General features: G+C 37.6%; 2 protein-coding genes across 2 annotated transcripts; both read right to left on the reverse strand.

Moving 5' to 3' along the window:
* Positions 1-246: 246 nt before the first annotated feature.
* On the reverse strand, positions 247-10,493 carry LOC103995928 (RNA pseudouridine synthase 6, chloroplastic). The gene is made up of 10 exons (XM_009416675.3): positions 10,079-10,493; positions 9,689-9,973; positions 8,888-9,016; positions 6,008-6,262; positions 5,712-5,793; positions 3,337-3,452; positions 3,204-3,258; positions 2,762-2,873; positions 1,159-1,328; positions 247-768 (listed from the first exon to the last, which is right to left on the reverse strand). Exons 2-10 carry the CDS (start codon positions 9,943-9,945, stop codon positions 484-486), a joined length of 1,461 nt encoding a protein of 486 aa, XP_009414950.2. The 5' UTR covers positions 9,946-9,973; positions 10,079-10,493; the 3' UTR covers positions 247-483.
* Positions 10,494-11,190: 697 nt separating this feature from the next.
* Positions 11,191-17,052, reverse strand: LOC103995927 (probable glycosyltransferase STELLO1). The gene is made up of 3 exons (XM_009416674.3): positions 14,994-17,052; positions 11,966-12,092; positions 11,191-11,873 (listed from the first exon to the last, which is right to left on the reverse strand). Exons 1-3 carry the CDS (start codon positions 16,730-16,732, stop codon positions 11,397-11,399), a joined length of 2,343 nt encoding a protein of 780 aa, XP_009414949.2. The 5' UTR covers positions 16,733-17,052; the 3' UTR covers positions 11,191-11,396.
* Between the last annotated feature and the right edge of the window lie 652 nt (positions 17,053-17,704).

The raw sequence follows: 17,704 nt of genomic DNA on the forward strand, positions 1-17,704 counted from the left end.
CACTGTAATTTGACTTGAACTGAGCCCGACCGAGTTGAACTCCAATTCGAATCGGTTCCGTAGCATACATAGGAATTGCTACTTAGCTCCACCGTGAATTCAAAGAAACAACTCACTGACATGTCTGCTTAACAATAAGATGAGAACAACACAGATGAACATATCAGATTTGCAACCGCATAAATTATCCAAGGAAAACTATTTCATACGACTGTCAATCTGGTGAATGGCCAATACTAATGCAGCTAGAAGAAAAGAACTTGTCACAAAATTCAATTGTAGATTGTTACAAATACAAGCATAGACCACTTGGAGACTTTTTTTTTTGGACTTCCTTGCAAAAAAGATATCAACGTTTGACATTCTCTGCTTAAACTGCACCATCATATATGGAGGACCATCAAAAGCTATTGGTTCTACCATCCCTGAAGATGCTCGAATCTCATCTCGATGATAAGTTACCATGCGATATATTGGGGTAGTTTATTGGTCTGTTGATCTCCACCATGGCGCACCAGCCTCGTAAGAACAATTACCATCATCCCATGAGATATGGGAAGCCTGAAGACCTATAGCTGCATAAGGTTCTTTCCCATGCTGTGCGATCCATTGTTCTATAGCTGCCATCTTCTCATCCTCAGTAGCATATTCCTTCCATTTTCTATCAAATGGGTTGATTGAAGGATTAGCCGTTTTGGCCATAACAGATGGGATGTACATCGAGTCCCCCACAATAGGCGCACCAATGGCGGAAAACTGTGCTCTGATCTGTATCAAACACAATCAATCATCAAACAATATATTATTGTCTAACAGTATGTGGAGAAAGATCAAAGTAATATTGCGACAAGGATGCTCTATCATGCTCCTAGGATACATCTTTTTGTTTCCTTTGATGAATCAGGCATTTGAAAACTTCTATTTTTGTAGAACCTATGCTTCATATGCATCCTTGAAAAGGTCCCACACGTTTAATACTCATTCTCATGTGAGAGCACACTTCGATAAGTGATATAATAAATCTCACACTAACCTCCACAAAAGCTGTTTTACCTCTGATAACTAAAGGCTAGGACCCAGTCTAATACATTTAACTATAAGATTAACATTTGTCATAGCCTTGATCTATATATCAATACCGTAAGTAAATCAAAGTACCTGATGAGTTTTACCAGTCAAAAGATTGATTTTACATTCATAGGCAACTTTTTTAAAGGGCCACCCACAATCTTCAACATTATGGGTTTCCATAACTTTAGCAGCAGGCCACATAACCTCCTTGCATTCCAAAACTTCCAGTTGACAGAGATGCCATCCACCGATGATATCTACAATAATGAAAATTTCATAATCAATTTAATCTCAATTATCAAAAAATGACAGCATGATTTGTAAATAAAAAAAATGCAACATAAGTATCTCATGTTTCTATTTCATAATGCTTTTGATACTTGTTATGATCTTCAAAAACAACTAGATCTATATAATAGAAAATCCTGTTGAGATTCCATAAGATAAATTAGAAAAAACATAGTGGTAGATGAAAGCTTATTTGTGCAAAACTAAAAAAAAAATCACCATTCAAAAAAAACCATCCTAGCATCTTCCCTGTGGAAAAATTAAAGCCATTTATATCTGGTTGGAATTTAAGAAAAAACTAATGTATATCACATGCTAAGGTTTTAAATCTTAATCCAGGTTTCGGTAATCTACTGGATCACTATGGCACTAGTGTACTAAGTTGTATACTGACCTGTATAGCCTGGTGCCAACAGAAAAAAAAAAAAATTTATATCTACTAGTGTCAAACCATCATACCAAACCGTATAGTCTGCTACCGGTCCTTGCTTGGACAAGTAAATACCGATTGGTACAAACTATACCAACCGATAATACAAAACCTTGCCACAGACCATTTACTATAAACACCATTTACAAGCCATTGTACAAAGTAAATTTGGCTTTTGCGAGAAATTTTGATCAACATATTATTTTTGTCCTAGAAAACTAACCAAGTGAAGAATGCTAATCAATAATTTACTAGATGCATGCACCCACAGTAACAGAGTGTGCCAAGTGTGGCTGATGTGATCATGTGTACCACAGGCATTTGGGTGTGAGAAGGAAAAAAATAGAAACAATATATTTATAGACGTAGTAGACAGTAATCACATAAAAGAATAAGGGATTTTTTTAAAAAAATTTGGTGGAGGCATATATAGCGAATGTATACTGGCTTGAGTTGACACCAACATACTCTCAAGCATGTGGCTCTGTTCAGCTTATTAAAGTCCTCAAAGGTCATTTTAAGTGTTTAGTTTTGACTGGTTTGTTGAACAATATGATTTTGGACTGCATGGACAGGTTTGATTTGTTTTGAGAATCATAAATCAACATTGATAATTTGAGATCCATGTAGACTGCATTCTAGCTGGCTTCTATCTTGTAAACCATAATTTTAATCATAATACAAATTCATAGTTATAAACTGCTTCTATTTCTTTCAGGTCTCCGCTTGAAGCTTTGTAAAGGAACCTGCAAAAAATAGGAGTTGCAAGTCTTTTGGGTGATGTGGGTCATTTCCATCAGAGTTACATGACGGTGTCGAATTTTCAACCCTCTTTATAGTATACATGCAAACTTATACACATCTATAGGTATAATGAGACAGGATGCTCAATCTTAGTTAACTACTGCAGTCTGCAGGTTCCCTATCAGAAAATGAAATGATCTAAAGATTAAAGATCAAACCTGACATTACCTTCTGAAACTAATCTTGGAGCAGTATTCACTGGACGCATGTAATGGGTAATTATTCCAACAGGTACAGGTGCAGCAGCAAGAGCAAGATACAATTTTTTCACCCTTTTTTCCTGTATCAAAAATCAAAGTTCATCACATAATACTCAGTGAGATGCATAAAATCTACATATGATAAATTATGTCATGGCAGACTGTTGCAAAATTTTAATATTTTAAATTGACTGTACAATACCACTTCTGATGGGTAACGATTAAAATGGTACACCAACACAATATCAACATTGAATAATTTTACTAACATCATTTTGGTGTGTTTTGACCAGTATTGGCACCATATCAACTGGTGCATACCAGTCTGATAGGATTCTGGAGTTGATATCAAACAAGAATTGGATGGCATACTGTTAAATATACAATCGGTTACATATTTAAAGACATACCCTGATCATTCCATGAAATTCAGAGCAAAAGTCCTTTGTTCTAGCCAATACAACACTGCAGAATCAGGATTTGAAGTCATTAGCCACATATACATCGTCAGAAATGTACTTCAGTAATAAGTAAAAAACTGACCAGCCCTCTGTACAGTTGTCTATCTGATGGGTGGTCCTCAGAGGAGTCTCAAAGCCTAAAGCACGAGAAGCAAACATTGCACAGCATTCTTCGATGTTATCTATTGTTCCTCCTACCTAAACACAGAGTTACACATTTGTGTTTGTTATACAAAACTTATTTATTAACAAGAAAAATCATGGAATATAGATGTCAAAACAATTGAGAAAAAGTTGCATACAAAAGAAAATCTGTCTGTTTATATCTCAGTACAGAACAGAAGAATTCAACTCCTAAAAGCCTTCCAACACCTCCATTATTCCATTCTGACCTTTTAACACTGCTGAGTCATGAGTGAACTTCCATTATACTCAACTGGTGTTACAATCATCTTGAACTAGCCGATGTCATTATGTACAAGTTGTAGCCAAGGACATCAACTTTGTTAAATGTAATAAGTTCCGCCACGACTCTTATATTTAAAGCTTAGATGAACATAATACAGATGGGCTTCATGTATTCGCTTCATAGAGGGGAATAACCTTATGCCACATCAAGATTTCTCCTTTGCAACCTGGGTGAATGGATTTCGAATCTGAAATAGCCACTCTGATTGCAGAGTAAGGCTACGTCTATAGACCTTTTCCAAACCTACAATGACAAGGACTTGTCCACTAAACCGTCCCTTTTTTACATATATTTTCTTGGCTTAGACTAGTGGACAAAAAGCTTGAACATTACATGCAATGTTCAGCTAGAAGAGTTAGATATTTCCTTCTTTCCCTAGTTTTCCTATGTACTTTTGCGTTCTTCTTTCTTTTCTTATGTCCTCTCCTTTTTCTCCTCTTCTTTTCCTTATCTTAAAAAATTAGAAAATTATGGGAATAGCTCCCCCTTTGTGCCCAACCTCCCCAGAAAAAAAATGTTATAGGCCTCATAGCTAAATGACCACCTTCAACTAGCTAGAACGAGTCATTGATAAAAGTGAGAAAAAAAATATCAACTATTCAGCAAGAAGTCCATAAGAAAAGTTAATAACCCCCTAAAAAATAATTTAAACTAGATTTGCATACAAAATAATAATCACTTCTGGTAGTTTTCTTCATGCTCCCAATTCAAGACACTTCAACTATCAATATGAATCTATCTTAATATCACATTTAAAAAAGCTAACTACGACTTCTTGTCCAACCATCTCTTTTGACCTTTCTCAACAACCCTAATAAATTTGTAAACTACATAAAAAATCGGAGATAGGTGAAAAGTGACTGAGGTTCCTAATTCACAAAGTTGATAAATTCTCTTTAAATAAAGAAACATGAGGTATTGGATTAAACGATGAACAAGGCCAGCCAAAATAAGGATGAACGAAGAATAGACAACCACTTCATAGAAAAAAAATGAAATTACCAGATATTTTGAACAAACTATATGTTCCAATACCGGTATTTGGTTAGACCAATAAATACCAGTTCATATCAATTGGTATGGTCAAAATTTTAAACTTCGAGTAATTTAATTGTGGTTTTACTTAGTAATATCAATGCAAAGTACTCTACGATATGGTAAAAGCACGATCAACTGGAGGACAATCAAAGCATGTGGAATAATACTGGAAAAGCTAACTATAATATGCTACAACTGATAAAAGCTTATCAATCACAATTCACCAGAAGGGTCTAATGCAATTTCAATATAATCAATATTGGCTAGCAACTTAAAATTAAAAATTATGGATTTGCCCTTCCAACAATAGTCTTTCAAGTAACAAACTGGACACTTCATAGAAACAACAAACTTGCACCCGTATATTACCAACGGCACTCAAAACCCGGTACTTGCTTTATGTCTAATGGCACACTATTAGAACTAAAACCTTTATGTCTAACAAAATTCAGACACTCACTCTGCTTGTATAGTTTCTAGTATACTTCTGAACATATTTTGTAAAAGATTAGATGTAAAATCTATAATGTGCCTTTTCAGAAATAATCAATTTGATAGCTACTGGTTTACAACAAACACTGGTCTTCAGTTCTAAATAACTTTTTTTATACCTAAAAAAAACTTAGGAGGCAAATTCGAACAAATATTCACCATTTCAAGTTGTGTCGCACTAAGTTATATCATATATTATTCTAGCTATTAGAATTAAGGTGAACTTTCTTGTGTTGGTTGACAAAACTTCTATAAATTTTTACCAAGTTTCTAAATACCAGGCATACTTCAGGTAGTTCCTGATTTGACAGATAACCGATATGTGGCCCGAGCTAAATAGGAAAATTATAACATGTGCACATCAAAATGAAAAACTTATAACATGGAATTGATACAAATATGATAGAGAAAAGAGTAAGAGGTATAGGAACTCATAACAAAAGATATAAATTACATACTGAAGTTGCAGCAGGTTTGTCGAGGACGACATAAGTACTGGTAACTGCTATGATTCTCGATTTCCAATCAATTTCATAGCACCTATTTATAGTATAAAGTCAATAAAAATGGCAAATATGAGTTGAAAAACATAATCAGTGGAACATTCCCTCTATTGAGTCATGCTAACATAGACTATCTGGTAGCTAAACCACTGGATTGAACACCACCCATCTGATACTGTAGGTAAAAGACATAAGATAGTCTCCAAAAACTTCAATTTTATTACAGAAACACAGATAACAAGAGTGTTTACCTTGGGAAGCGTTTTGGATGCACATGCACACGTAAGTAAGTTCCTGCTTCAACAAATTGATTAGCATCAGCAACTCTAAAAGTTTTCTGGGCTTCTCTCACAGTTTTCCCCTTAATGGATGATCTCTTCTGCAAAACTGAAGGCTCTGTTACTTCTTTATAGATTTGAATTTGTTCGGGAGTTGCAGTTGGAGGCGGCTTTGGGCAGACCAGTGCATAATGCACTGCCCCAAAATGGATAAGATCTGCAACAAACCTTCATATATAAAATATGACAGTTACTTAGCAAGTGCTGAGACATATTAAATTCAGTAATCTGTGTAAAGGGTGTTTCATGCATTATATCTAATTAAATCATCAGCTCCCTATTTCATCATATCAGCAAAAGCTATTTCAAATGCATAACCTGCAGATTCTTACTTGGGACCAAAAATAACATGTTACAGATGATCTAATCAATCATTAATTTGGTAACTTCAGCTCTATGACATTATGTATCTCTCATGTTCACCCAAATCAAGGTTTTTAACATTTGGATACGGATCAATATAGGACATTTGGAAGATAAAAGAGAACAAATTAATTTGATTGGATCACATGATATGATCGCACAATGAATTTGATTAAAAAAAAAGAAGAAAACAACAAATTTGACACCTACAAATTTTATAAATTAATTATTATATATAGTTATTCATTCATAACTTACCTGTATTCTACCAGTCCACTGATTGATCATAGGAACTGAACTTATAAGCTAATAGTAGGGAATCCTGAGAAGCAGGAACCTTTCGGTATTTAAGATGGTTATATGTGGTATATCTTAATAATTTGAACCTTGAAACTCTTATTTTATATGAATTTTCTCCAGAAGTGCTCAATGTACTAATATACATAATATCCTCCACATATTTTTGTTTAGATAAAATAGGACTGAACACTATAAAATGCCAAAAAAAAAAAAACCTCATTCAAAGAAATATAATATAGCTGTCATGCCACTCTTTGGAGGAATTGGTAATCTTTACTTTCATCCAGCTACATGAATATGTAGAATGAACACAGATACATATGAATAGATTGTGTCTGATACCAGTTACTAAGAATATAGTTGGTGTTACTATATGATTTATAAGGGCTAAGCAAGAATCTATACTGAACATTTCCTTCTTTGGTATACTCTAAAAATAAAATTTTCATCGAAGGGGTTTACACGTCATCATTGGGAGGTGCTGATCACCAAATGAATGTGCTCTCAATCGACCGAGATTGATGAAATGGTGTTCACTGTGGTGTCAGGGAAGGAAAACATTATTGTGATGGAAATTGCACATAGCTCTATTCATCCCCTCACCTGGTCACAGGAGGTAAACTAGTTCTTCTACAGGGTACTGAAGTTTTCACTCTTGAAGATCCAACCGCAGTGCCTTCTTCAAGCTATATGTTAAGACAAACCACACCGCACAAGAACCCCAGACATGAACTTGAGGTGGTCTAAAGTCTAAACCCAGCCAAACACCAAAATTGGCTGCTAGACCTTGTATGACCTCGTAGAAGTGTGACGATCACTGCAATGGCTGTCATAGAGTACTATTCTAATAAAAACAGTAGCAAAGATGATTTAAAAAGTCCAAAAAACCAATTACAATACTTGGATGGTATCCTAAATTTAGGAGAGGACTACAAAATTACAAATAGTACTTGGAAAATTTTTTCCCAGCCCAAAAACAGACATAGGGGTCAAGCCATCCATGAAATACCTGGTCTACCCTAAATAAAATAATAGAGCAGAGCCCCCATAGACAGAATTGGCTAAGGCTAGGCGGCAACAGCATGATAATTTAAAAAGGCTTCTTTTTTCAACTAGTTATTACACTAAAATATAGCTTTCTACAAACACGCATGCCTATTGGAAAAAATAGGTGTTTTAACTCGTGGTAATTATACTTTAAGCATAATTTAGCTTTCTTCTCCCTTCAATTAGACTTGGATTAGCTTTTGAAGAATTCTCTTTCCTTTGAAGCAGAGAGGCTTAGTTACGACTTTGGAGGGTTGCTCCAAAACACAATCTGAAAAGTATAAGTTGATCTTCATTAACAACAGTTGGTTTTCCAACTGCATGGTGTCTGAAAAGCTTCTAAGTTCTAAGAATAAATCCTCCTTTACACACTTTAAGTATCAATAGTTTAAGTTGCTATCTTGTATTTGTATCAAAACATTGTTGGTAATTCAATACACATTTTATTTGACACTGTTAATAGTCAACAATACTAGTATGCTGCCACAATTATTTATTAGTATATGTAAGGTTTGATGTACCGAAGCATACCGCTCAGTACGGGCGGTATGTACCGGTCCGATAGAGAACCGGTACAAGTGGTACATCAGTTCACCCTAGTGTACCATGTATCGGTACAGCTCGGTATGTACCATACCAACAGTTGGTCGATACACCAGTATGGACCGGTAATACGAACCAGTATAGGTCAAGTAAATCATTCATCTATTAGGAGTCATACATGAAGAATTCTACAGGTCTTCTTTAATGGGATACTTGGAATGATGTATTTAATAGAAAAGGAAAGTTTTCTTCCATATGACCTCTTCGTAGGCTACATACACAAGTGGTTGTAACTTGTAAGCACCTTGCTCAGTAATAGCTGTCCAGTTAGTTCCCTTGATTTTTAGTTAGAGGCACTTTTTTCTTCTTAAGAGAAGCTCTTACTAGGAAACTTTTTCTAACAGATTTTTGTTATTTATTTCTCATTTTAATTTCACTGGAAACATACACACATATCCAAACTAAAAATCAAAAACTTAGTTATCAGTTATTTCTTGACATGCTTTATATTAAATAGATAAGACAAGGAGATACACTTACAAAGGAGGAAGATCCAAAGCTTTAGATATCCAATCAAGAACAAGTCCTCCTTCTAAGACTACAAGGTGCTCAACTCTTGGAGACTCATTTTGAAATGGACAAGGGAGCAAACGATCGTATTCTGGATACCTGAATCAAGGATGGTCTATTAAAGTAGACAGATAACATATAAATGACTTCAAACTTATCAAGGTACAAAAACACAATGCTATAAACTATGTAAAAGAGAAGCACCAAATGAGAAAAAATAAACTAGAAAAAACGTAAAGAGGTGAAAAAATACAAACTTCTCAGTTACTTCTTTTTCTCATCTTGTATACCTATAATATCAAATAGATCATCCAAACTCATTCTACTGACTCTACTGAGTTTTGACCAAATTGGTTCTAATTAGATTGAACCAATCCATGCCAATGTGTATCCATTCACATCAACAAGAGAGCCTAGTTAAGTATAAAGAGAACCTGAAAAAAACTATACAATTACTTAAAAGGACTAACCTATTCTTAAAGGAGAATAATTTCAATTAGGAAGAGAAAAACTAAAAATATGCTTCTCATGAACTAATAATATCAATCAAACCAACTTCCTGCTTGATTCATGTTTCTTACAAGGAGATGCTTACTATGGAAAGTCTTTTTAAGTGATAGCAAGAACTAGTAAATATTACAAACAAAACCAATGCTTCCATGTAATCCGAGCGAAACTGATAAAGACCACAAGAAATGGAGCTCAAAAGGCACAAATAGGCACCCCCAAGACCGAGCAAATTAAACTAGCCAAGGAGAAAAAAATAATTACCCATGAGCTGGAGAACTGCTCACAGTGGTGGTCACCGCCTTTGCTAACGAGGAGTGGGCAATGGAGGCCTTTCTTCTCACCACCCAGCAGTGTTCTTTTCTACTCCGGTGATGATTCTTGTGATTAGAGGCACTGGTTAGCACGCTAGCAAGGGCTACGGGGGGCAATAGAGCATTCCGCCAATAGCGAGATGCCCATATAGGCGACAGTAATGCATTGGACAAGACGGAAGAGAAAATAGCCGCTGAAGGTGCCATTCTATCCTATTTAGTTATTCACCTGTGCCTGTTTTAACACTAAATTTTCACCTCTTGAATTGCAAAAGGGCGAGACAATGAAATGGTTCTCATAAACCTGATATAGAGAGAGATTACTCAGAGAGAAAATTACCACTTTCGATGGGTTGACCTTGTTGATCTTTCAATTCACCGAGCACAGGGCTTCTTCAAGAAACAGAGCTTTTTCGACCCCCAAAGTAACAACCCGAAAACAATATAAAGGAAACTAAAGAACAAGTAACCCTACAAAAACTACTAGACTGAAATAAAAAGCAGAAGTATCAAAGGAAAACGAAAAAACTTGAGGAATGACGAACACGGAATCGAAGAGATGAGAGAAAGGGACAGATTGCTGAAACAGCTTAGTAGTTTCCTCTACTTTGAAGAGGATGGTAAAAGAGAAGATCGTTTGCTTTCAGAAGAAACCGGAGAGGGACTGACGGAGCGACGAGAGCGGCGGCGAGAGTAGGCGGTCACGAGAGCGGGATAGGGACGACGGCTCCGAGACCAGTGGACTCGGTTTCGTCTCTACGTGAAAAGACTAAAATGTCTTCTAAAAGGACCGCTTCGGTTCGAACAGTTGGCTCAGGCGGATCACCGAACCGTTTAGCCGGTTCGACCCGGCCTCAACTTTTCAAGGAAAAGACGAACCGGACCGGCCACGGTCGATTAAAAATTGAGGTCGGTTGTCAGTTAAAATAAGAGAAAATAAGATAAACTAATTAGAAATTAGTAAGTAGAGATCAGTCGTAGTAGTAACATGAAAATTGAGCTTCTCTCAATATTCTAAGTGATCACGAGCACATAAATTAAAAAGAAAATATCTGTGTCAATAATTTTCACCGTTATTTGACATTTTTTTTAGTACAAATTGTACCGAAAAAAAGGGACCAAATGCAAATTTATTAAATAAAAATATTTATGATATGTTTTTCCCTTTATGTGTTTCAAAAAAAATAATGACATGTTTTGAATAATTAGGAAATCATTATTGGAGAAGGGTATAGGATAGGGAAGTATGAGAAGGTAACTTCTCAAGGAAGAGATGAAGTCATACTAGCACTCACTAGGGTTTTCATACAGTATTCATATACAAAATAGAAGTCTGATGCAATCGATTTAGCAATTCAAATGTCATTATTAATGTATCTAATATGTACATAGATATGTCATTCATCAACTTTCACAGTCAAGTAGACATGATTTGCCGAGTTTGAACCAGGCTAAATCAGAATATATGGGACCTCAATTACCTCAAAAACATCCTCTATCTTGTTGGATTAACAATTACAGAATCAAGAAATGAGCAGGACTATGTTGTTTTCAAATGAAAATATTACAACATACAGAAAGAAGATGATTACAGAAGGTGGAGAACCTGATGAAACATGCAAACTCAAGTAGATTTGGTCTAATATCAATATACATTATCATACCAGTTCCTGCAGAAGAGGGTCACCTGAAGCCATAACTCTTATTAGCTTCACAAAATCATACTCATGATGCACCTTGAGTGGATAAATGGCAGGTACATTGGCGGTATAGTAACTCGCAAAAGAATCATTAGCCGACAGGCCTGCTTTGTACACCACCGTCGCAAGAGCACTTGAATCAAAATTCTCCGGTGCATCCATAGACAGAAAAATCATTGGCACCGCAACTTTGTGATGAATGCGTTGATCCCCTATGATTTCTACGAGGTCAATGAAATCGCCAACAAATCTCTGAGGAACATAGAATATCTCACTGCCACAGATGATGAGCCTGCCTTCCGTCGTACTCTGTTTGTAACTGGTCTGAAAATGAACTGGGAATTTGTCTACAATTTGGTTAACTAAAGTTCCTTGATTTACATGCCAATCTGAAGTCTTTCCCTCAGTGGAAACTGAAACCCATGATTCAGGGACCTGAAAGTAGATAAAGCAAGTCATTTAGTGCATCATTTGAGAAGAAAACCAACAAAATGTAACCAAGAAAACAAATCAAAAAAGGTAATTGCCTTATTCGTTATCCACAGCTTTTCCTTGTCAGCTTGAAGTAGGTTCCAATAGTTAAGAATCATATCATCTTGGAGAAACAGAAATCCTTCTGCACCTTGAAATTTGTTAAACACCTTGGGCAAGTACCTATTTGATGAGCATACATGATGGCTCAGGACACAGAACAAGGTGCAACAAACAAACGTTCCAAAATAAGAATATATTGAATATAAGCTAAGAACTGGCATCCAGTACTTCTCATTACCAGAATGAAATTGGTAACAGTAGCAGGTATACATGAAGAGTCCATTTTGGCTTTCCCAACACTTGTGATTTGGATTTTTCAAGAGACAATTCCATATCATTTTTCTGATTAAAGGTTCCAAATTTTTAACAATCTTATAATGTTTATAATAGCCGGCCCTGACTGTTTATGATAGAAAAACTCAAACAGAATTGTTCTGCTATTTTCAATGGAATGGAATAGATATTAATCCTGTTCCAAACTTGTAAGGGGCATATCTCCCTTAATCCTTGTCATATTGGATATTTAAGTAGTCAATTTTCAGTGCCTCAATGAGAATAATGCAATGACATAAATTTCAAGATATGAAACCACAAAATTCAAAAGGTGCTTAGATCGGGAACAAAGGGGATGGATATTATGAACTGTGACGTGTGCCCAAACAAAGTACAATTTGTTGGAAACATCTTGTGGTTAATAATTTATAAAGAATAACCAAATTAAAGATTAAAGAAATTCTAGTTAAAACTTATTATATTTAGTAGCAAATGAGCAATATACGTCAATTGTAAAAAAAATTCTGTACCAAAGAAAGAACTCAAATTAATAGGATGTATCCCCTGGTAAGCTAGGAACAAGAGCAGAGAGGTTGCAAATGAAAAGAAAAGAGTTCATCTTACAGCTGCAAAGCAAAAGCTCTAATTTCTAAAAACAAATGAGAAAACAGAAGAGAACAGAAATAGGTTTGGTTAAGAGAGGATGGAAAAAGAAATAAGAAGAAAGAAGGATGACACAACCAATTTACATACTTTATTTGTTAAAAAAAAAACAGTGAAGTGACCACATATCAAGATACTGCTTTTGTAAAATGAGATCAGTGACACTGCACTTTTTTGCCACAAGTGAGACACTTTGGCTGTAATCCATTAGCATGTCATCATAATAGAGCAACTCTACATCTGGCACTTTCCTAATTGAGCTAACCGAAGCTTATAACGAGCCCATTTAAGCCTCTTGACCTTTTTGCTTTATATCAATGAGTCAAATTCAACTCAGAACGTGACCCTAGTGCAACTCATATAATAATAAATTGGTTTGAGAAGCCAGGGTGATTAATATATTAAAAGAAAATAACAAACATGTGACGACAGCCGATCAATAAAGATATGAAACTAACACTTGCATGTGGGGAAATAGAAAGATCTATACTAAATCAGACTAACAAAACCCTAAATGGCCTAAACCTTGATTGCATCAACCGCAAGTGAATCACGTCCCACAAGTCTACTTGGTCCTGCCCCATTGCTTCTTTCATAACAAATCTTAGACAATTTTATGACTAGATACATGATGTAAAGATTGGAAAATTTTAAAATGTAAACAATATATATTAGCTAAGAAGAAGTATAAATGAGCCAAATACAAAAGATTACAATATTCTTGTAGAAATGAACCAAAGATGAAGATAAGGATATTTAATCCCCTCACGCTCGGGATGGAGAAACTAACATGTCATGCTCCCTTGGTTGGGGCATGCAAACAATAAGAGTACTCGTCCATGCACATGCGATGTCGCCTCAACACACCATACCATGTCGCCCTCGATCAACACACCATCTTTAATATCCTATGTTGCCCAAGTCAGGAGCAACTCAATCTTGGGAGTTAGGGGCAACTGGTGAGAGCATCCTAGTGTATCAGTCACATGGCCCAAGCATTTAATGTAGCTATCGATCATTAAACACATTTGGCCCATCATTCAAAAGCGCTGAGCCTCCATTTACGTGAAATATATCTATCACCAAACGACCTCCTCAATTGTCCATGAGCAAGCAATCTACATTTCAGCACTTATAACCTTTACACTTGCTGTAAAATGCCAAACAGTCAATCTTTTGTCAGACACAACCACAACCAACACGTAGGGGCTTTCTTATAAGTGGTTAAAGATTCTCATGATCCAACTAGGGCAGAGAATGTAGCCACGTATTCAATAGAAAATAAATGAAGCGAAAAAGCTACAAACCTTGTGAAACCGATAATTCTTCACAAGAACTATCATAGGCTTATATCCCAGAATTCAACAATCAACCATTTTTTTAAAGTCCCACTCATTCTTGTCATTACCATAGGCTTACATCGAAGAACACTAAGTACAATTGTAAGCCATAACTGAGGCCATGCAGGATGTTCAAATTAAATTATAGTTCAACAATTGTTCAAAAATACTGATAATAATCTACATCAAAAAGTCTTTTGCATCCAATTCTGAGATGTTCCAAACACACTAGTGAAAATAAACTAATCCAGTTCATACTACAACAATGTAACCCTATGCATATAACTACTGTCCCAAAAATAATCATGCATAAGATCATCTATATTCAACAAGTGAAATTTGTAACACTCATAGGTGGCGCCTTGTGATCATATCACCATGATTATTGTGTTCTAACCAAGCTTCATAATGCATCTATTTGGAAAAATGTGTCATCTAAAGTCATCCAATTTTCAGGCCACAATTGGTTTTCTCAGTCATACTAATAATATCCAAAGATCACACATCATTTCAGGCAAAAGGTATCAAATGAAGAATTCTTGTTCCATTAATTCACAACTCCCGATGGGATGTATTTAACACAAAACCAATGGGTTTCCTGTCATTCCATCAATGAGTTCACTAGACATGATTGCAAGGCACTATTGTTCAGTAAGATGAAGTCCTCAGCAAGATGAAAATTGCAGATTGATGTTTGGCTTTCATTTAAATAAAAATAAAGATAAAACTAGCAAGTAGAACTCACTTGTATGCTTCAGCTAATTGGCCGTATTCTACTGTGAGATCTGGGTTTCTCTGTTCTGATAGAATGATAACTGTTTTAAATATCCTACCATAGAGCAATCTCCACTCTAGAGCTGTACGATCCACAGGGCCACTGCAATACATGATAAGAACGACATTTCCAAAGTACTTTCTCCACCTCATGAGATTCCCAATCTCAGAAGTTACAGTCCCAACCTCCTCCACCCCAAGGTGCACTGATGGTAGCTTCTTGGGAATAAATTCCTGTGTATCTCCATGCCCAATTTTTGCTCTTGGTCGGTCCAACTCCAAGGACATCAGCCTCGGCTGCTGGTATCCAATGGCAAGCAAGTCTTGCAGCCAGGCAACTGTGAACTGTAAGTCCTGCTCTGTCCAAAACCCTTCCTCTGCCATCGCATAACTCAGATGCAAGATCTTCTCGAACAGTGTCTGTTTCTTCGACCTCCAGGATACCAAAAACTTAATGAGACGCCCAACGTTCACATGGAGGTCCTTCTCCTCTGTGAAAGGGTACAACTGTGCCTTGTCCACCCTTTGGATGGTCGGCGGGTAGACAGCCGCATATCCACCAATCTCCCACAGGATTCTCTGTGCCCAGTAGCCCCTGAGCACATCTGAAGCCATTGAGCTTATAGAGACCGGAAGCATAAGTCCCCAGAATGCTTGCGCATGGAAGATGGTGTTGAAGGAGTTGACAGGCACCATCATGCCCTGTGGCAGGGCAACCTTGGGGGCGTCGTCATCGAAACGTATGTCGAACGACTCCAGACCTGAGGACTTGCGTGTGAAGTAGAAAACGGAATCCACATCAGGGAGACCATTGGAAAGGCCCTGTTGGATGAACTGCCGGCCACTGTAAACCTCGGTGTAGAACGCCTCGCGCTCAACCTCCCCGACATTTTCCAGCGGCAGCCCCCTCGGCCACACGGATCGCTGCCCGAAGTGGACGTAAGGGTTCACGACCGTGCGGTTAGGATCGGCATGACTGTACTGAAGGAGGATAGGGTGCTTGGGGGCGGCAGCCTCTCCCACAAGGTCCAGATCGAAGTGCTTACCGAGGTCGCCACCCACGACCTCGGCACGGTCGTCCGCGTCGAAGATGACTTTGGCACCATGTTGGATGGCATACAGGTACCCGATAGATTTGCGGACATAAGAGTTGTAAGGAAGGTAGTCGACGGTCCGGAAGCCAAGCCGAGCCTGCTGGTCCAGGGAGAGGAAGATGGCGCCTTTGAAGGACCAGTCGGAGGGCGTGGCGGAGTTGCCCACGGCGAGGAGCTGCCAGCCCTTGGTCCTAGCCAGAGCACGGAGAGAGTCGGTTGGGTAGGTGGAGACGGAAACGACGATCCAGCGGTCGGAGCGGAAGGAGGCGTACGGCGAGGCGGAGGGATCGAGGGGCTTGATGGGGGGGACGGAATTCCACGAGATCCGGGGGTAGGGGATGCCGCCCCCGGTGGAGGAGGAAGCGGAACGGGTCTTATCGAAGCAGAGTAGGGCAGCGGTGTCACCGGCGCTCCGAAGGAAGAAAAGAGCCGCGACCGTGGCGGCGAGGAAGCACACGGCCAGGATCTTGTAGAGGTTGTCGAACGCCCAGGTGGAGAAGTCGAGGCTCTTGGCTGGGGCGAAGCGGCGGTGGTCGCCATGGTGGGAAGAGGGGAGGATGAGAGGGGGGGAGGAGGGCTTGGAAGATTTGGGGGTTGCCCTGTCTTGGACCAGCATTGCCGGTCGTCCAATTCAGATCCGACTCAGTCCGGCCGATTTGGCAACAGGTGGGAGCTAGAACGTAACTCGAAGCGGAGATGCGGGATCGACACCGGAGACAGTGGCTGGTCGATCAGAAGTGAGCCGAGATGCAGGTAGGGAGCAGCGTCAGCGTCGGCGTCGCCTCTCTGGATCTCCGACCTCCTTCGGCTTCTGGGGAGAGGTCGGTGGCGGATATAATGCGGTTGTTGGTGCCGACAGATTGCAGTTCAAGTTTCGTTTTCGGTCGACGCTTGGGGATAGTATATGCAGTGCTGCAGTGGAGAGAGACGAGCAGCGGCCGCTCCCGGGAAAAGGTGGGGACAAATGGAAGCTTCGGGGGTTACTAATTATTTTTCTTTTTCTTTTTTTCTTTTTCTCTTAAAGAAACCATTCATTCACCAGTGTTGAATAGCAATTATATTTTTATGTGTCATCAATTATTTTTTTAGTATTTTACCCAAAAATTATTATTATTATTATTATTTTTTATAGAATGATACCCTTTTTTTCTGGGATTTTTTTTTCGAAAATATCCAATCTTTTACTTAAATAATTTAATCACATTTGTTATTCAAAATTTAATTAATTATTTTATATATTTTTAAACTAATCATCTTAAAATAATTAGGAGTTGGCTTAATACGAAGATTGAACTAAATTATATTCGATCACATTATTAGTTCAAAAGATCTTAACTTAATTAAACATTTAAGTTTTAATTATTGGTTTGGATTGATTAAGTGAAAGTTGACTCGGTTATACTTGAAATTAAATTAAGTTATACTCGAATTACGATCATATAAATTATCCAAAAAAATTTTCAATTTTAATGGGATTGGAACACTCTTAAAATAAAAACTAATAGTGGGCTAAAATCTTTTCCATTAAAATGTCCATTATTTTTTTTATAAAATTACCTAAACGAAATTAATGAATTTTGTGTTATCC

Source organism: Musa acuminata, chromosome BXJ1-8 (genome assembly GCF_036884655.1).
Source record: "Musa acuminata AAA Group cultivar baxijiao chromosome BXJ1-8, Cavendish_Baxijiao_AAA, whole genome shotgun sequence".
NCBI classification, from domain to species: Eukaryota; Viridiplantae; Streptophyta; class Magnoliopsida; order Zingiberales; family Musaceae; genus Musa; species Musa acuminata.